Source organism: Megascapheus bottae, chromosome 9 (genome assembly GCF_031878675.1).
Source record: "Megascapheus bottae isolate mThoBot1 chromosome 9, mThoBot2.hap1, whole genome shotgun sequence".
Classification (NCBI taxonomy): Eukaryota; Metazoa; Chordata; class Mammalia; order Rodentia; family Geomyidae; genus Megascapheus; species Megascapheus bottae.
Window position 1 is genome coordinate 30702590 of NC_143517.1, and position 20921 is coordinate 30723510.

The 20921-nt window shown below is 37.5% G+C and overlaps 1 protein-coding gene across 3 annotated transcripts in view; it reads left to right on the forward strand.

Moving 5' to 3' along the window:
* Cpne3 (copine 3) overlaps positions 1-20921 on the forward strand; it is a 42059-nt gene that overhangs the window by 4900 nt on the left and 16238 nt on the right. For 2 of the 3 annotated variants that reach the window (XM_090339024.1, XM_090339023.1), the window contains 6 exons: positions 7565-7704; positions 8014-8193; positions 10314-10388; positions 12736-12807; positions 16171-16254; positions 17778-17867. In XM_090339024.1, the coding sequence (XP_090195150.1) occupies positions 7573-7704; positions 8014-8193; positions 10314-10388; positions 12736-12807; positions 16171-16254; positions 17778-17867 (633 nt within the window). In that variant the 5' untranslated portion in view covers positions 7565-7572. Of the gene's footprint in view, positions 1-7377; positions 7503-7564; positions 7705-8013; positions 8194-10313; positions 10389-12735; positions 12808-16170; positions 16255-17777; positions 17868-20921 lie in introns of those variants that run through there. The other variant, XM_090339025.1, reaches the window with a different exon arrangement.

The window sequence follows — 20921 nt, forward strand, 5'->3', positions numbered from 1 at the left end:
AGGAAGTGAATATTCTTGAAATCTGAAAATGTCCAAATAGCTCCATAGTCTTTATTTAATATGCAAACTTTATTATTTATTTATACTTTTTGTTAGTTCTGGTAATGATGTGTACATGATCTGTGTGTTTTGGTTTTTTGTTTTATTTGATTTGCTTATTTGTTTGTTTTGTGTGGATACTAGTGCTTAAACACTAACCTGGATGCTGTCCTTTGGCTTTTTCACTCAAATTTGTGTGCTCTAGTACTTGAGACACACCTCTGCTTCTGCCTTTTTTGCTGGTAAACTGAAAAGAAGAGTCTTTTTAGACTTTGGTGCCAAGGACAGCTTTGAACTGTGATCCTCAGACCTCAGCTTGCTGAATTGGTAGGATTACAAGTATGGGCTACCAGTAGTGCCCCTCTTAAAGACATGCAAACATTTACATTTTCACAGTGAAAGTAGTTGTGGTTGGCAGCTTTTAACGTAAGGAATTTTTATATTATAGGTCACCATGAACTAGAGAGGAACAGATAGTACCAAAAGGTAAAATGCATGTCTTTTCTACATACCCAATGCAGAGAGGAGAGGGAGCCAAACTTTAAAAATAGAGTATTCAGAGTCAGACCTTGTCTACTAATGATAGTTTAAACCTTTTTTTTTTTAAAACATGGGAGACAAGTGTTTACACTTCTGAAAAAAAAAATGGTATTGCAAAACTGATTCTCTTTGCTGTCACATACTGAGAACTTAAAATGGGAATCTATGGGTAGTAAAACTCACTTCTTCCTCCTGATACATTTACTTAATAGACTAGACCCTATCTTCTGCTTGTTGATATGTATTTTTTTGAAGTTATATGATATTTTAATTACAGTTTCAAGCAAAAGTCCTTAAGTAATGAGAAAGATATGTGTATTTTCATATATATTTTTTTCAGTAAAGGCCAAGTTTGGAAAACTTTGTTCTTCCATTTCTCATTTTAGTTCTTACAAATATTCCCATACATTCTATTCATTAAACAAGTTCTGTGTTCACCTTACTTAAACTGGAGTAGTATAACATTAAGGAGAAGATATTTTGGCAGCTAACTAAAGGGATTGACTGAACTGAGATATAACAGTTGAAAAACAAACAAAAACAAGAAGGGGCTGGGAATTTGGCCTAGTGGTAGAGTGCTTGCCTAGCATGCACGAAGACCCAAGTTTGATTCCTAGATACCACATACATAGAAAAAAGCTGGAAGTGGTGTTAAGGCTTAAGTGGTAGAGCTCTAGCCTTGAGAAAATCCAAGGACAGTGCTCAGGCCCTGAGCTCAAGCCCAGGACTAGCAAAAAACAAACAAAACAAACAAACAAACAAGACCCTGGAGCATGGTCTGGTGGTAGACTGCTTGCCTAGCATGCACAAAGCCCACAAAGCCCTGGGTTCAATTCCTCAGTACCACATACACAAAAAAAGCCCAAAGCAGTACTGTCTCAAGTGGTGGATTGCTAGCCTTGCCAAAGTTCAAGCACATTGCTCAGGCCCTGAGCGTAAGACTCAGGATGGCAAAAACAAAACAAAACAAACAAAGAAAAAAACCCGAAAACCTAAATAAGTTAATGGTTTTCATCCACACAAACCTACCCTAGTCCAGTTTAATGCAGTCTTGATTTGATGATCATCCCTATTTCTCATTTTTGGTCAATTATGGGACTTGAACCCTGGGCTTGAGCTGTTTATCTTTTTTTTGATATTAAAGGAAAATGTGTCATTTTCTCTGTTTTATGTGCACTTGCTTTTGACCTCATTCTCTTTTTTCATTTCTATTTTGTGGCAGGAATTACAACAAGAAAGAAACAAAAACTATGAATCAGCCTTTTCCCACTAAATAGGAGACAGGTTTTGTTTAAAGTCCTTTAATGTTAGCTTTTTATTCTCTGCTTGCATTTAGTTACTTATTTAAGGCTGGGGGATTGAGTCTAGGGTCAGAAACATACAAGACATGCCATCTATCATTGACCTCTGTCCAAGCCATTCTGGTTATTAACGCAGTATATTCCTTTTATGGATTGAGTCTTCAGTATCCCCTACTCCCCCCACCCACCAGGAGCTCATGTGCTGAAGACTTGGTATTTTTGTAACAGTGATGGAAACCTGACTAACACTTCCTGAGACTAAACATTGGTACTCTAAAGATGGTCCATCTGACCTGCATATGGGAATGTGTTAGAAGCATAATATACTTCTCAGCCTTGAGTCATTTATAGACTCCACAAGAGGTTCTGCTGTGATACAAATGTGAACTCTCCAGTTCTTCCAGCCCTGTGGCAAGGTACTGTTTGCTTAAGACATATGGTCCAAGTATTAACTTTGTATATTTAAAAATCTTACTTCCTTATTAATTTGTGTAAGGGTAGAGAGGACATTTGTTGTATTAACTAATAAGCAATAAGGGAATCAAATCAAGAATATTGTTGTTATACTGGGCAAATATTAATTTAGTGTCTTGAGAGCATTTTGGCATGGCAGGCAAACCTTGCTTTGGTTCTACTATTTATTAGTAGTGATAAACTAAACTGAGTAATTTGAGTTGTAAAAACTCAGAACTCATCTTTTCCCTAATAAGCAGTGTGCAGTGTCTTCTGAAAATTGCTAGCATATTGTAGGGTAAACAGTTCAGATACTTGAATGTTTTAACATTTTAGTCACTGCAGTGACATGAACAGTAATCCTCATTACAGTCTTCATGAGGGTCAAAAGTAATATGTTACTTGGAAGCACTTTTCAAAATTAGAAAAAGGAAAAATGATCTGGATGTGTGGAATTTTTAGCTATCTTTTCCCCTTTCATTTTACTTCTTACTCTCTTCTGGTAAGTTAGTGAACTTAAAAAAAAAAGAAAATCCCGTCGGGCACTGTGGCTCATGCCTGTAATCCTAGCTACTCAGGAGGCTGAGATCTGAGGATCAAGATTTAAAGCCAGCCTGGACACTAACATCCATGAGTCTCTTACCTCCAATTAACCACTAGAAAATGGGAAGTGGTGCTGTGGCTCAAGGGGTAGGGTGGTAGCCTTGAGCTGAATAGCTCAGGGACAGCACCCAGGCCTAAAGTTCAAGCCCCATGACTGACCAAAAAAAGCAAACAAAAACAAAAACCTATGATCAGTGACCACATAGTGCCCTTTCTTTTAAAGTAAAATATACTTGAGGGTGCTATGATAGTTGTCTGAACCACATAATCTTAATTTTGCATTTATAAAAATAACTAGTAATTGTTTTTGTTTATAGATGAGCCTTCTATTCCAGAACTATGGCCTCTTCTTGATCATAGCCCTCTTACTTTATGATAGTGTAGGTTCAAGCTAACAGCTGTTGCTTTTCCCCTTCCACTTTTAGGACACATAGAATGCTTTCAATAAATGATTGTTTGGGGGACACTGACAGTGCATGCCTGTAATCCTAGTTACTCAGGAGGTTAAAAATCCAAGGATCTCCATTTGACAGACTGGCATAAAGAACTGAAGTAGAACTGTGGCTAAAGTGGTGGAATGCAGGCCATCTGTGGAAGAGCCAACCTAGAGTACATGCAGTAATCTTTTACTATATGCCATTGCTCTGGGATGTTGAGTAGCAGTCCTCAGAGGCATGGCCATACTGCTTCCTGCCTCTTTTTTGGAGGAGACACTTTTTAGTGTGTTTTTTTTTAAAGAATTTATTAACATCGATTTTTACATCATATTTCAAATGACATATTTAATAAACGAGTATTTAGGAAGGGAATCTGTATATACAATCACTGCACTTAGATTTTAGAACATAATTAAAATTAGGCTGAGGGTGTGTATGTCATAAATACATATTAATCTATGTAATAAAACATTATGTCTATAGAGTCATAAATTTTTATGTCTATGCAGTTGTGTTTATATTTCCAGTACCACGTCCATAACATTGGGTATGCAAATATTGAGTCCTCGCTCTTGTACTGTTTGGATCTAATAGCCACCTATTAAAGATAACTTTTTGGTGTTTTGAGCAATTCAGTTTGAGTAACACTGTGGGATGTTTACTGCAGCTTCTCAAAGGTCACTCCTGCTGGCTTTCAGCTGTCCTCACACAGGGCACATGATGGGATGGCATTCAGAGAATCACAGCATTAGAACTAAAAGAAATAGCTGACATTATCTCCGGCTATTGTTGAATTAATTAAAAAAATTAAAGACAATATCTCTAGTATAACTTAAGCCTGCCTCAAACTCATAATCTCTCAACCTTAAGCTAGTTTCCAGCAGTGGAACTTCAGTTTTGTGCCAGAGTGCTAAAGGGAAGGGTAAGAGAGAGGAGGAGAGGAAAGCAGGAGGAGAATGGAAGAAGGGATTGGATCTGAGATAGTTTTCTCCTAGTAGTGACTGAAAAACATCCATTGGATCTAAAGAGACCACTTATTTTGTAATGAAAATCTGGGGGAGAGAGAGCCTGAATTGCTTACATTGAACCTGCAATAGCAATAGAAAAGAGGCAAAGAGAATACAGGCAAAAGATACAGGGAAAGAGAAGCGGGTAAGGTTCTGGAGTAGTCATAGAATAGAAGGATAGTGACTTATTGATTGGAGTGCTGTTCTGAAGACAAAGTCATCTTCAAGACAGATTTCCTGAGCATTTCAGTCCAGGATTTCAAGGTGGAGCGGGCCAAGGGTTGTTAATTGACTTCTCTTGTCTGTCCTACCCTCCATCCTAATCTTTGAAGCTAAATTTAGGACACCTCAGAATTTTGTCTTACCACCAGTTTCCTCCTTTGTAGCTGGAGGGTGACTGAAGTTTGTAGAAAGCATGGTGGCTACAGACTCTTCCTCCCCCCACCCCAACTACAAAACAGTAGCTCAGACAAACACTTCTAAAAGGCTTGTGGAAATTTTTCTATAGTTATTGATTCTTTTATTATTATTCCAAAGTTTTTCATAAGCAAGGGCCATGCTACTTTAAACCATCTATGCAGAGACAATTAAAATATTTGAGGGATGAATAAAATAATTGCTGTAATTTATGGCACATTTAAGAGATACTGAGTAAGTTACAAATCTGCACCTGTCATGTGCTTTTCATTTCCCCATATGAGGAAGGTGAGGTTCAGATAGGTCACTTACCCATGGTGACAGGTAGATGTATACTTTAGGAAGATATAGGCATGTGGAAGGAATACAAGGTGAAGGCCATTATAGCAGATGGGTTATAGCACAGGTTTTATGGAAGAAGTAGCCTTTGAGGTGGGTTGCTCTGTTTTGTTTTGTTTTGTTTTGTTTTGAAGCAGGGTCGTTTCAAATTCAGTTTTCTTGCTTCAGTCTCCCAAATGCTGGGATTATGTGCATGCATGGCTGTGCCCAGCCTGGGTAAATCTAGAAGAATTTAAAGAGTCAGAGGAGCGGGGGGGACAAATATGAATTAAACAAGAATTCCATGATATTCAGTAAACTCTAGTCCACTGTCATTTTCCTTTCTCATCCCCCCCACTACTTCTTCTTTTTTTTTTTTTTTTTGCCTCAAGCACTTGCATTTTTGTTGTTGTTTTGTTTTGCTTTGTTTTGTTTCTCCTCACATCTGTCATTCTACCACTTGAACCATCTTGTCACCTGGTCCAGGTGAGGATTTATGAAGTTTCCCTCAATTTCATTTACACTTTCCACTTCAGTTATTATTTTTTCTCCCTGACAAACTGGAGTGAAGAGTCTTTGATTTGTCAGTGCAGGCTGGCTTTGAACTGCAATCCTCAGATCTCTGTCCTGAGAAAGGCATTTTTCTTTTTTAACCAGTTCTGATAGGCTGGAGAGAGGATGGGCGTGGGCGGCCCTCTAGTAGCTACACAGTAGGCAGAGTACAGATATCGACGACTTGACAGAGGGTTCTAACTATGCATGGCGGGGGGAGGCCCAGGGCTCCAGCTCTAAGAGAGGGCTAGAGTAGACATAGCAGAATCCTCATGGCAGCCTTGTTGAACAAATCTATCTGGAGGTTTGTGGGTGAACTATTTTGTTATTCTTTTAACCACTTGTATATCGTGTATAAATAATTGCTAGAAAGCAAATGGAAAGAACTCTTCATGAATATTGCTATTGACAAGGCTTCAGACCTGAGCATTTATGTAATTTCTTCTGCTTCTCAAGCAGACATAATGGGTTTTTAGACATAATAGAGAGGCTGAAGTCACAGTCATTTTCAGGGAAGGAGGACCTGCTAATAATAGAAGCAATTTGTATTCTGACCACAGAGAACTAATGTAATTGTCAGCAGTTTGCTAAACAGCCAGTTATGTTTTATAACTTTTATATGAACATTTTTAGGAGAGAAAGAGTACATTCACCTGACAATGTTCTACCTCTTTGTTCAAGACTGACTTAGTGTATAAATATCTGTCTTCTATTATGTTCTCCTCATCTCTATTTAGAAAGACCTTTCTGGTTGCTGATGGAGCCTTCTCTATATGTTGCAGTAATTGTAGGGATCTTTTTTCCTATGTGGTTATCTACCAGATTATTGCTGACAGTAATTTTTAAGACTTTAAACCATTTTATACCTAGGGGGAAGAAATTGAACAACTGACTTTATTACACAGACTCTATGTAAAAAATGTAAAATTAAATTCCTGGCACATGACAAATTTAGGGTTATAATCATAGTATCTCCCTTTCTACTAATGAGGAACTCTAGGTTCAGGGTGGTTAGATTTTTGTAAGATTACACAGCTAGCATCAGATTCGGTTCCTGTCAGTTCCTGGGCTCTTCTTCAGGACTGCATGCCCCTTCAGATGCTCTTGTTTCTGCTGATTGGAGATGGGCAGGGAGGGTCTGGGGAAGTGAGATTCACTCTGATCTTTGGCACAGCAGGAGAGATGATGCACTATACCCCTTTGCTGTATGCCCGCTGTAGAGCAGTACCCTTGGTCACCTTGAAGGTCATTAGGGAAATCTAGGTGACTGAGGCCCAAGTTACACCCTAACCCAGTTGAAGCAAATGCCTTCCTGAGTTACAGGCATTAGCATTTTTAAAGACGGTTCTAGTAAGAGCCATGATTCAGAACTACTACTGTAAAATATGCAGGCCTAGAGCAGAGTAGAGGGAAGGGGATATTGGGTGTCCAAGGTTTGACTCTTACTTAGTCAAAGTGTTGTTTTTCTTAAATATCCCATGTATCTTGTTAAATAAAAGTAAAAATTAGATGACAGTTGAATCTGTTGTGCTTTGTAGCAATATGTAGATTTAAGCAAAGAAAAAAATTGAGGTTGTGCTTGGACTTTCTTTGAAGGGTAAAGTGTATTGTGAGGCAAAAAAAGATAACTGTGTCTTAATTGCCGTCTTAAAAAGTGCATTTTACTGTCACATGGTGCATTTTATCTCAGCTAGTGCACAAAGTGATATTACACAGCTGAGTCCATCACAGCAAATTCTCTGGAGTCTCCTAAAGAAACAAGACTCATTCCAGCACGTTCACTCTGCAAGCCTATCTGCCAATTCATCTTGAGAACTCAGCCATTTCCACTAGGGGTGAGTGCACTTCTGAAAGGCACCCAGTCACCCGCCTTCTCCTCTCATTGCTTTCCTGACAGAGCCAGAGATGGCTGCCCAGTGTGTCACCAAGGTGGAGCTCAATGTTTCCTGTGACAATCTCTTGGATACAGATGTAACCTCAAAGTCAGATCCTTTATGTGTGCTATTTTTGAACACCAGTGGACATCAGTGGTATGAGGTAATACTGAATATTTTAGGTGACTAGTCATTTGAATTATTCTTTTCACAATGTGAGGAGTAGTTTTTTTAAGACTGTTGGAAATGTAATTCCATCTCATTTGTTACTGTAGTTTTTCTGTTTTGAAAATGTGTCTTGGCTTGTGGAATTGTCCATATATATAGAAACTCCCTTTAGTTTCTTATATGAATATATATATATATATATATATATGCATGTTTAGTACATAAAGATGCTAAAATACAAGTGTACCTATGATCTGAAGAAACATTTTTTTGTTTTTGTTTTTGTTTGGGGTACTGATTATAGGTTGAACGTACAGAGAGAATTAAGAATTGCCTGAGTCCCAAGTTTTCTAAGACATTTATTATTGATTACTACTTTGAAGTGGTTCAGAAACTGAAATTTGGAATTTATGACATTGACAACAAAACCATTGAGTTGAGCGATGATGACTTCCTAGGAGAATGTGAATGCACCCTTGGACAAGTGAGTACCAATAGCTCTTAAATTCTCTCGTAGCTGAATTTTTTTTTCTTGGCTGAATTTTTAACCAGAGATTTGGATGTTTTGACAAGTATTCACTAGTTTAATTTATTTTTATTTTATTTTATTTTTTTGGTCGGCCATGGGGCTTGAACTCTAGGCCTGGGCACTGTCCCTGAGCTCTTTAGCTCATGGCTACCGTCCTATCCCTGGAGTCCTAGCCCCACTTCCCGTTTTCTAGTGATTAATTAGAAATAAGAGTCTCACGTTCTTTAGTGTCCGAAGTGGGTTTGAACCTCAGTCTTCACATCTCAGTCTCCTGAGTAACTAGGATTACACCATTCTGGCACTAGTTTAATTTTTGAATTCGGAAAGTAATCCCTGTAGAGACTGAATTCATATAGTAGTGTGATTGGCTTTAAGGTTCTAGAATTTACGATGAGTGTGTGTGTGTAAAGTATCATATGTTTCTAACAAAATACATTCCTTCTTTTGAGCTAGAGATGCTTCATTAGGCATTTTAAGAAATGCCTGATGAATCACGCCTGTAATCCTTGTGACTCAGAAGTCTGAGATCTGAGGATTACAGTTTGAAATCGGCCCAAGTAGGAAATTCCATGAAATTCTTATATCCAGCTAACCAGCAAAAAGTAAGAAGGATGGTTAGTACCATTCTTGAACGAAAGAATTCAAGGGACAGTGCTCTGACCCCAAGTTCAAGCCTGGATATTGGCATGCATAGAATTGAAAAAAAAAAAAAAGTGAAACAGAGTTTCTAGCTTTGCTGAGTTCACTATAGTCTCTTATTGTCAAGTTGTAATCATATTGATATATTGTTAATTTCTCCAATGTTCTTACCAGTATGATGATACCTCTTGACTCTGATGCCCCAACTCCACCATTTTACCTAACTCACTCTTCCTTTACCTTGAGGGTATTATCTTAAATGTCCCCTTCCCCTTGAACTTTCTCTGACCCTCTAGAGGAGTCTGGAGCCTTTCACTGACCTTATCTTGGCACTCTACTGCTTCTCATAATATTTCATTTTAGTAGCTTTATTACCTTATTACCTGTATATGTTGACCTTGATCAAAGTAGGCACGTGTTTGCTGATTCAATACTAGCTTCAGCTCTGTCTCATGTATTGGAAGAAGTCATAACCATTTGTATAAATTAAGGAAAACTTTAGTAGGGAGGAGTCTTTATTTTAACAAGTTACATTTATCCTTTAAATTTGTGTTTTATGAGATTATTTTTGAGGATTGAATTATTTGGTGACCATGGTTTTTACTCTCCCAAGGAAATTATAGAATGGGTCTGATTTGTAAAAGTTTCATGAATAGGGGAAATTAAGGAAGTATTTTGTCAAGTCATGTTTGAAAAAACAATTAGCTGAAATTCTAATGAAGGGGCTGGGAGCATGGCCTAGTGATACAGTGCTTGCCTAGCATGCATGAAGCCCTTGGTTCAGTTCTTTGGTACCACATATACAGAAAAAGCTGGAAGTGATGTTGTGGCTCAAGTGGTAAAACAGTAGCCTTGAGAAAGCTCAAGGGCAGTGCCCAGGCCCTTAGCTCAAACCCTAGGATTGACCAAAAAAAAAAAAAAAAAAGAAAGTTTATCTAGTATATTAAGAGATAACATCAATTTGAAATTATGTCAGGGAATAATATTATTCTAAGTGAAGCGCTATTTTCTGGAGGCAAATATTAAAGTTATGTGTTTGTCAAAAATTTGAATCACATTTATTGAATGTTCTGAGGCCTACCTTTTATCTTTCAGGCTTTCTGCTCAGTGATCTATGTAGAAGATGAAAATCTGACCCCATTTTACTATTACAAGGGAGAAATTAAACTTTGAAACAATGAATAAAGAAACTACTGGTCAGGGAGATTGTATATGCCAGAGGAGGCTTTGGGAAATCTTTTCCAGAGTTTTAAATATGGAGATATATTTTAAAAGTTATTAAAATCTTTACACTTTTAAGGAATGGACTTTAATGTTACCAAATGTAATGAGTTTAGATAAACTTTATTCTTAGCCTTCTCATTTGAAATTATTCAGTTTAAAATTTTACATGGTGAGATGAAATAGCACTTTGTGTTACTTTTTACTTTTAATAGATTGTTTCCAGTAAGAAGATAACTCGACCACTGGTACTTAAAAATGGAAAACCTGCTGGGAAAGGGAGTATTACGGTAAGGATATTTGTCTTTAGACACAAAAGATTTAGCATGCAAGTATATATATGTATTATATATAACAAGTTATATGTGTATGTGTGTGTGTGTGTGTGTGAAACTAATCTACAGCTATGCTTGATCATTTGAACATTGTCTCCCATCCTCCCTTGCCAAATTTCCATAATGTTAGCAAAATTTCCATAATGTGCCATGCTAAAATAGGAGAGAACTGCGGTGTAAGGATCCCTTTCAGTGTTTTAAGCTTCCCTACAGATAGAAGTCAGGTATACCTGGTGATGTTTTTCCAGCTCCTAGGGAAGGGAAGCTCAAGTCCCTAAGTTAGGATTCAACTACTTAAAATAATTCTCTCCCCCCCTCTTATTTTTGTGCCAGTCCTGGGACTTGAACTCAGGGCCTGGATGTTATCCATGAGCTTCTTTTGCTCAAGGCTAATGCTCTATCACTTGAGCCATAGCACCACTTCTGACATTTTCTAAATAGTTTATTGGAGATAATCTCATGGACTTTTCTGCGTAGGTTGGCTTTGAACCACAATCCCATATCTCAGCCTCCTGAGTAGTTAGGATTATAGATGTGATCCACCCAGCTCAAGTTAATAATCCTAATGGATCATTTGATTCTCTACAAAGGAAACAGTCCTCTCAACAGAAGGTTTCCACAGTGGTCTGTTTCTCAAGAGTTGGCCATAGAACCTATAAGCTCTACGACTCCTTTTAGTTCTTGCACTCTGTTACACACCCACCAGTTTCCATGGCAGATTCCTGGTCCTGTTAAAAGGAATATGTGCTTTATCATACTGTAGATTTCTATTATATGATGACCAATTCAAAACACTGTAACCTCTTAAATTTCTGTTTAGGGAGCCACTGCCTAGTACGCTTTTTCTCAGATTGGAAGCATGGCTTCCTGAGAGAGCCATGTTTAATAGTTCATGTATCAAATATTTTTTTCCTGTGCAGCTGTTTGGCTCTAGGTTAGATTTTCAATGGCCTAAGAATGTTTAGACTTAACAGAAAACATTATCACTAATTAGCTTTATGGCTTATGGCTCTTGGGGCATAATAGCCTGGGTGTTTTGTTTTGTTTTGTTTTCATAGTCCTGGGGCTTGAACTCAGGGCCTGGACACCTTCCTGAGCTTTTATATTGCTGGGTAATGTATAGAGGGGTTATAGTTACATTCATCAGGTAGTGGGTACATTACTTCTCAAACATTGATTTCCCTTCTCATGTTTTTGTCCCACTTTCCCTGCCCCCACCTCCTCCAGATCATCTTGTTTTCCCCGCTTCCTTTCCCAATTTCAAATAAATAAATAAATGTATATACAATACACCAGATAACAAAGTCAGTAACCACATGAGATTAACCATAAGGGGAAAAAAAAGAGAAAAGAAATAACTGCACATAGTACATTGAGAACAACAATCACAAAGATAAACCTCTAGTTCCCATATTATAGAGTTCATTTTTGTATAGTCTCATCCTATATGACCATATATGTACCCAGCTTTTGTGCTATTGTGATCCTCTGCTAAGAGAGTCCTACATGTGTACTAATTATTATGAATGAGTGTCCCTTAGCTTTTGCTCAAGGCTAGCACTCTACCACTTGAGGCACAGCACCACTTCTGTTTATGTGGTACTGAGGAATCAAACTCAAGGCTTCATGCGTGCTAGGCAAATACTCTACCACTAAACTTCATTCCCAGCCTGGGATTTGTTTTTAAGTAAAGTAATTCAGTTTCATTGGATGAAAAACATGCTAATCACATATTTTAATAGAGTTGTCCAAGTCTGATTTCTTTATATGAACATATGAAGAAATTCGTTTCATACGTTTGGAGCTATGTTCGCTTTGTACAAATCTACCAAGGCTTTGATTTTTCTATGGAAAAGAAAATACCCAATTTGGGCAACTCAATTTAAAAATGAGTTCCAGAATGCATGCTTAGCATATTTGGGGAAATATTTATTCTACACATGTATAAGAAATAAGGTTAAATGTTTGTTAAGTGCATTATTTTAGAAATCATATATAATAAAATAGACTTTCTAAAGGCCAGGAGTATGACCTAGTGGTACAGTGCTTGCCTAGCATTTAGAAGCTCTGGGTTCAATTCCTTGGTACCACATACACAGAAAAGGCTGGGAGTATGCTGTGGCTCAAGTGTTAGAGTGCTAGCATCGAGAAAGCTCAAGGACAGTGTTCAGGTCCTGATTTCAAGCCCCAGGACTAGAAAAAAAATAGACTTCCTATACTATTAGATTAAAAAGTTCTTAGTTCATAAGGGTATCAGAATCATTAATACATATTTTATTTCATTTACCTTATCTACTCATAGATTTCAGCAGAAGAAATAAAGGATAACAGAGTGGTCTTATTTGAAATGGAAGCCAGAAAACTGGATAATAAGGTGAGTAGATTATGCAAATTCAGCAAGAAATACTAGGTTTTGCCTCACATTGAAAAAAATTTTGATTTGAAATTTAGTTAGCGTGGGCCGGGAGTTTGGCCTAGTGGTAGAGTGCTTGCCTAGCATGCATGAAGACCTGGGTTCAATTCCTCAGTATCACATCCGTAGAAAGAGCTGGAAATGGCACTGTGGCTCAAGTCATAGAGCTCTATCTTTGAGAAAGCCCAAAGACAGCTCTCAGGCCCTGGGTCCAAGGCCCAGGACTGATCAAAAAAAAAAAAAAAAGTGAAATTCAGTTAGTATGAACTTCATTACCTGACTATTACATATATTTTCAGTTACTTTCAAATTCTTCTCTGCCTCTCTCTCTCTCTCTCTCTCTCTCTCTCTCTCTCTCTCTCTCTCTCTCTCTCTCTCTCTACTTTCTTGTGCCTACCTCTTCTGCTGCCTGGGGTGTGTGTGTGTGTAAGAACTTACTTCCCTTCACTTCTTTCACATAGATGTTATCACATAGATGTTACTTGTTATTTCACATAGATGTTATTTGTCTAGATTAAAACAAGTGAATAGACACATTGATGTTTTTATCAGTTAAGACAGTAATTGGATTAGTGGTTTATTACTGCTCTGTTACTCAAAGTCAAATGCTTCTTTATTTCCTACTAAGAATGCTTCTTAGAGGGACATTTTCCTATATTAGTATTTATTTATTTTATTTATTCTGAGAACAATCTACAGAGGAAGGCAAAATAAAGCATTTGATTCCCCCCCCCCCACATTTAGTATTTTCTGATAAAGCTTTCCTTAGCATTCTGTAAATATTAATGAGATTTTTGTTTTGCTTTTTTTTTTAAAGAATAGATATCAACTCATGATTTAAACATTAGGAACTGTAATGGGCTAATTCATTCAATATATCCAAATCTTGCTTTGAAGATACCTCTTTTAGTTTGTTCCTGAAACCTTTTGGCATGACCTCAAGAATCTTTAAAGTTCTCATTCTGTGGCAAATAGTTACATTTGGAGGTTTTGTAAATTTAGTTCTGCTCCACCTTCGCACATTAAGAGCAGCCCTATCATTTTTAGAATCGTTATGTAGAAGCTTAGTCTGTGGCAAAGGTGCTCAGAATTGGTTGGATAGTCCCCGTTTTTAGCGCTCTTCACTGAGTAGCTCTGAGTTTGATGATTGCAGAATATGTCACCACATCCAACAGACAAGACTTATTTATTACTTTTGTGTGCTGGTCCTGGGGCTTGAAATCAGTGCCTGGCCACTGTCTCTGTGCTTTGCTCATGGTTAGTATTCTACTGCTTGAGCCACAGCTCCACTTAACACTTTGTGGTCATTAATTGGAAATGAGTCTCCTGGGTTTTCCTGCCAGGCTGACTGAACCAGGATCTTCAGATCTCAGCCTCCTGAGCAAGTATTATTATAGGTGTGAGTTATAGACTAAAAGTGACTGTTTTTAAAAAAAGAACTAGATGCTTTGGTATGGTGGTACATACTAGTAATTCTTTAGCACAGGCTCTTAAGGTAAATGCTTCATGTGAGATGCATTTTTTTTCTTCTAGTCCTAAGGCTTGAACTCAGGGACTGGGCACTGTCATTGGGTTTCTCAAGGCTAGAACTCTACCACTTGAGTCACAGCACCATTTCTGGCTTTTTCTATGTATTTGGTACTGAGGAATCAAACCCGGGTCTTCATGCATGTTAGGCAAGCACTCTAAGCCAAACTCCCAGCCTGTGAAATACTTTTTTCACCTTGTTTTCGTTTGGAGGTCATTTAGGGGCGAAACAGTTTAGTGACCTTTAAAGAAAAGTCTGTTTTCTGTTCCTCAAAAGAGTAATAAGTAAATTGTGTCTTTCCTACTGCAATATTTTTTTCATATATTTTTATTGTAATTAATAGAAGGGTTACATTATATTCGCCAGATAGAAGGTGCATTAATTCACATACATTGATACCTTTCTCATGTCTTGGTCCCCATTTCCTTCCGTCCCCACCCCCATCCCTCATCTTGTTTTTCCCCCTTCCCTCTCCAGTTTCAAATAACCAAATACAAATATATCCAATATGTCAGATAACAAAGTGAGATACTGTAACAATATGAGATAACCAAGGGACAGCAAAAGAGATGAGAGATAGCATAGTACATTAAGGACAACAATCACTCATTATATGGCTTTTGTTTCTATATCCTAGAGGTCCTTTCATGTAGCATCATACTATATGACCTTATGTATCTAGGTTTTGCTCTATTGCAAATCTCTGCTAGGGGAGCCCAAGGTTTTTACTGATTATGACCAATGAGGGAAACCATTGAGCCTATGTTCCTTTGAGTCTGGCTTACTTCACTTAATATGATTTTTTTCTAAGTCTTTCCATTTCCTAACAAATGGGGCGATGTCATTCTTTCTGACAGCAGCATAGAATTCCATTGTGTACAAATACCACATCTTGTTGATGCACTCATCAACTGTGGGACATCTGGGTTGGTTCCATATCTTTGCTATGGTAAATAGTTCCTATTGCAATATTTTTAAGGTAAATAAGTGGCATGCCATGTTAATGTGGTTTTGCAATGTTGACTAAGTAGGATTCTGTTCTTAGTTTTATAATACCAGGGATACAAGAGACTTATTTATGTAAGATCCTTCTGAGCAATAAGGTTAAAGTTCTGCATAATCATTTTGTTTTCACTTTTTGCCACATACCACATGTTACTTGCTTGAATTAAATTTCATGGTCAGGGAAGGAATATTATCTTAGATTTTAAATACTAAGGGTTCACAATGGAACAAATATCTACTTCAGCAACATTACACAAGTATTAGCAAGTGCTCTAATTTTAAAAATAGCAAGTCACGGGCCAGGAGTTTGGCCTACTGGTACAGTGCTTGCCTAGCAAGCACGAAGACCTGGGTTTGATTCCTCGGTACCATATACATAGAAAAAGCCGGAAGTGGTGCTAAGGCTCAAGTGTAGAGCTCTAGCCTTGAGAAAATCCAAGGACAGTGCTCAGGCCTTGAGCTCAAGCCCAGGATTGGCAAAATAAAATAAAATAAATAACAAGTCACATATACTTATTAGTTTATGCTTTTCCAAATAAAGACAGAAAGTAAAAAAAAATGAAATCATCCATAATTATACCACTTGAGTTTGACCTTAACCATTGATTGTTGTGTCATTCTGGAATTATTTGCACATGTGTGTGCATGTGTATTGAGACTGATGACGGGACTTACATTTACAATGGGTAAACCCTTACCATGAGTTAGAGCAAAGGGTTACGAGCATGTATAACATGTGGTCACACAAGCTTCAGAGGAGAATTGAATGTGTTTGTTTGCTTCACATGTAGGATCTTTTTGGAAAGTCAGATCCATACCTGGAATTCCACAAGCAGACATCTGATGGAAACTGGCTAATGGTTCATCGAACAGAGGTGAAAAATCTCAATCTGAAAAGTAGAAGTTTTCTTTGAAAGTTTAGTTAGCTGATATTTCCTTAAATATTTATAGGAGCACATATATTTCCCTTTTTCAAAACCCTTCTAATACAGACAAAGAACACCCTACCCCACTTCTGGTTTTCTAGTGGCTAATTGGCTAAGAGTCTCACAGACTTTAGTGCCCCGGCTGGCTTTCAACCACCACCATTACAAGCATGAGCCACCATGTAGAAACTCTTGAATAACAAAGACCAGAAGGTCCAACATACTAGAGTCTTGTCTTTTCTCACATCTAGATTGAGATCAGACCTATCTGTCAAAAAAAAAAATTTGTGTGGTCCTTCCTTTCCCCCCACAGACTCAGTTTTGATGATACTAGGTTTAGCTGCTTTAAGCTGGTAACCATAAGATCTTGCTAAAATAAAGTCCCTTTTTTTTCTTGTTGTAATTACTAGGTAAATATTTAATGGGTGCTTGCATGAATTGCTTACTAATGGTTGTAACATCTGTTGATGATCTTTGGCTGAATCAGTTATATCCAGTATTAAAAATGGATTTCTTTTTGTAACTTTGTACACACTTAGATTCTTATAATTCATTAATATCATTATTTTTGCCACTTAAATGAATCCAAATTTAGCTAGGTAGAGCTTCTTCACGTGGCTTCTGGGTTTCTTATTACCCCAGTAGTTTCAAAGTAGTCTTTTATTGTATTATAGAGTATGTTTTTATTTTATCCTGTCCCAAATTTGGAACGACTCATTTCTCAGAAGGCACTCTAATTCTCGAAGAGCCATCAGGATTGGATTTAGACATCAACAAGTGAATGCAAAAAGAGTTCATTGATACTAAGATATCATTATTTTTTGTCCTTTTCAGTGGACACCACTGGGAAATGTATTTGTGTACAAGTATTTATATATCACTAAAAATTTTGAAATTACAAATTTTCTCCAACTCAAATCTAACACAAGGTTAATTTTTACCATTTCTCATTCCATATTTGCCTTCAGAATCCAACAAAGTCAATAAGCTTCAGTTTCATCCTTTCTTCTCTCTCCTTTACTTCCCTCCCCAATTTTCCCCTTCCTCTCTTCCTGGCTCCTCCTTTCTCCTCTGTTCCCCTCTTCTTTCCTTCTCTTTCTCTGTGGTTTTCTAAGAAATGATCTCTCTTTGTAGCTTAGGCTGACCTCAAACTTGCTATCCTTGTGCTTCTGCCTCCCAAGTGCTGGGATTACAGGCATATGTCACCATGCCTAACTTGCTGAAGTTTCTAAGTATTAGGTGAACATGTTTCCCATATGTCTTTTCATCCTTTCTGGGGATGTGCTACAATTGGACACTTATTAAATTTTTCATGAAATATTTGTATAGTATTGTCTAGTATTTTATTGGAAGAATCAAGTGGGTAAAAAGTTGAGGGATGAGTAAGAATGAGGTAAGAGCTTTGGAAAGGCAAAGACAAAATGTTAATGATCTGGATATTGTTCTAATAGATCTTTCAATCATCATTATAGGTTATTAAAAATAACTTGAATCCTGTTTGGAAACCTTTTAAAGTCTCCCTTAACTCCCTGTGTTATGGAGATATGGACAAAATCATTAAGGTAATTTGAATTTGTATGCTGATGTTCTTTGACTTACCAATGGACTTTTGTTTTGATGAATCTGTCATCAATTTAACATATCATTTGTGGGTAACTGACCGGTAACTGTGTAGTTAGTACGTACAAGACTGGGTTCAAAAAAGAAAAAGAAAAGAAAGCAAATATATCATGCTAAAGATACATTTGGTATACTACTTACCAGATATCATAGCTTAACAACACAATATGCTATAGAATATCTTCTGTTTATCTCAGAGTTCATGTGGCTGACAGGAGCTTCCGCTTGCTGCTCCTGTCCGGCATTGCAAGATAATCTCTTTAGAGTGTGTGTGTGTGTGTGTTTGTGTGTGTTTGTGTGTGTGCGTGCGCACGCGTGCATGTGCGGGTTAATAATGGGCTCTTATTTGGCTGCAACTCCGCCACCGGAGCCACATCTTTTCTTGTAGCTTTTGGCTGGTTAACTGAGTTTCATAGGGTTTTCTACTGAAGCTAGCTTAAAAACCAAGATCTTCAGATCTCAGCCTTCTGAATAGCTAGGATTGGAAGACTGAGCTTATAAGAGAATCTAATTTCCCGTCATTTAGTCCAGGAAGATATCAAAATTCAAACTTGGTCTCACTTTCACACTACCCTAAAATCAAAAATCCTTAAGTCTAACCATCCTAGGTTAGGAACTGACATGTATAATAATTACATATTTGCAAATACACGTATATTCACTTATTTTATTAAGTTAATATTTCATGGATATGTCCGTATGTATATGTGTATGTATGTATATCTGTATACATAAATTTGTACACATGTACATGGAATCCTGTTCTAATGATGGGGCTATGTGAGAGAATAAGGGGGAAAGGGAGAGAAAGAAAGATTGGAGAGTGAGTAATCTGAAAATAGAGTGCAGCTCTGTATGAAGAGGGCATAAGGAACCTCACTGAGAACTACTAGATAATAGAGGATTGGGAAGGCAGTCTAGAGAAAGCAGTAGAGAAGCTTATTCTGAGTAACCATAGTATATGCATCTGAAATACCACAGTGAAATCCTTTGGTGCAAAACATATATATTTGCCGGAGAGTATATATATCAGGAAAGTAAAACAGGCTTGGATGGAGAACGTGGGTACCAGCGGGAGGGAGGAAGGCTGACCAGAGTGAGTGAGAATGAATATGGGCAATTTATTTATTTGCCTTATGAAAATAGAACAACGGATCTTGTTGAAATTGTTTTTAGAGGGTGGGATGGAAGGGGAATAATGAGAAAGGGAGTGAGATTGATTGGGGTGTATGATATACAGTTAAAAATGGCACAATGAAACACCCCCCTTGTACAACTAATGTACACTAATTACAAGAAAGTAAAAAAATAAAATAAATGTTTTATTACATACCTTCAGAACAGAGTTTTATGTTGATATGTTATTGCTGAAATGTATTCTAGTTTGTACAGTGTATTCTAGTTAGTACCATAGTCTATTTGAAGGAGAAGCCATGTTTGATAAATTTGATTGCTGGAGCCAGCTGGCAGCAAACCGGGATTCCTAACTTTGGGGGTGAAGACTGGGAAAAAATAGAAAAGAGACAAACAGATGGGGTCGGGAGGACTGTCAGCAGCCCAAGAAGGCTGAGAGCTTAAGACTGTAGCACTGTTTATTTCCAAATCAAGTCTTATATACTTTCTTGAAACCAGGGAACTTCCAGGGGTTATATTCTTACAAAGCAGTAAATTTCAGATCAGTTAAGCAGAACAAAACCTTAAAATAGTAAAGCAATAAAGCAATAAATCGATAAGGTCTGGGAGCTCACAATATATACAATGTAGCTCAAAAGTTCCTAGACATGGTGCCATATATGACAGCTCATATCTTTGTGTGGTTATCTTATTACTGAATTAAGCAGATTCATGGGTTAGTCTGACTCCACACTCTGGCTCCCAACGTTTGGTGACCTAATGTTTCATGGGTATAACTTCTAGTTTCTGTTTCTACTCAGTATTTTTAAAAACACAGTGTCCAAATTAGGCATTTTTTCTTTTTAATATGATTTTATTGCTTTGCATATGATAACTATGCTGTTTACTTAACTGTATCCCTTTCATATCAAAGCAGATGTTGTGGGGCCAGGACTTTGGCCTAGTGGTAGAGTGCTTGCCTAGCATGCACGAAGACCCAGGTTTGATCCCTCGATACCACATGCATAGAAAAAGCCGGAAATAGAGCTTACGTGGAAGAAAGAGCTCTAGCCTTGAGAAAGCTTAAGGACAGCGATCAGGCCCTGAGTTCAAGGCCCAGTACTGGCACCAAAAAAAAAAAAAAAAAAAAGCAGATGTTATCCATAGAGCCCAGATGTTCCTCCTGCTCGTAGTAAGTGAGGAGAACAGTGGTGCCACTGCTGTAATGGGGAGAAGCAGAGGATTTCCATATGTGCTCTTACCACAGCTTGAACTTGGGCCTCCCACTCTTACTCACTTGGCTTGCATGCTCTGTTGGTGCTATAGCAATTAAGCCATACCACCTTACTTACTTTGTTATTCTGGAGACAGTCTCATGGACTTTTCTGGGATAGACTTGAGCCACAATTTTCCAGACTTCAGCTTCCTGCATAGCTAGGTTACAGGTCTGAGACACCAGCACCTGGCTGCCTCAGCAGTTTTTTTTTTTGTTTTGTTTTGTTTTGTTTTGTTTTTTTAACAGTTTTTATTTTTATTTATGGGCATTACAAACAAAGGTATTGATATATTTAAGATAAAAATTCTAGAGAGCTACCATTGTTACATAATGCAAAGTAGACTTTCTTACATCTATAGCTCAACTGTCCAAGGAGTTTTATTCATATTTTTTCACATTTTTCATTTCTTATTGTAATCAGTATATTAAAAGTAGAATAGGGTTTTGAAATAGGATTTGATGTCAGGCCATATTTGAAGTTTAACTTAGCCCTTTAACAAGGTAATAAGATGCTGGGCAGGTCAGCCTACTACCATACAAGAAAGTAAAGATAAAGTAATGAAAGTAAACATTTTGAAAATTGGAAGACACTTAGAAAATGTTGTTA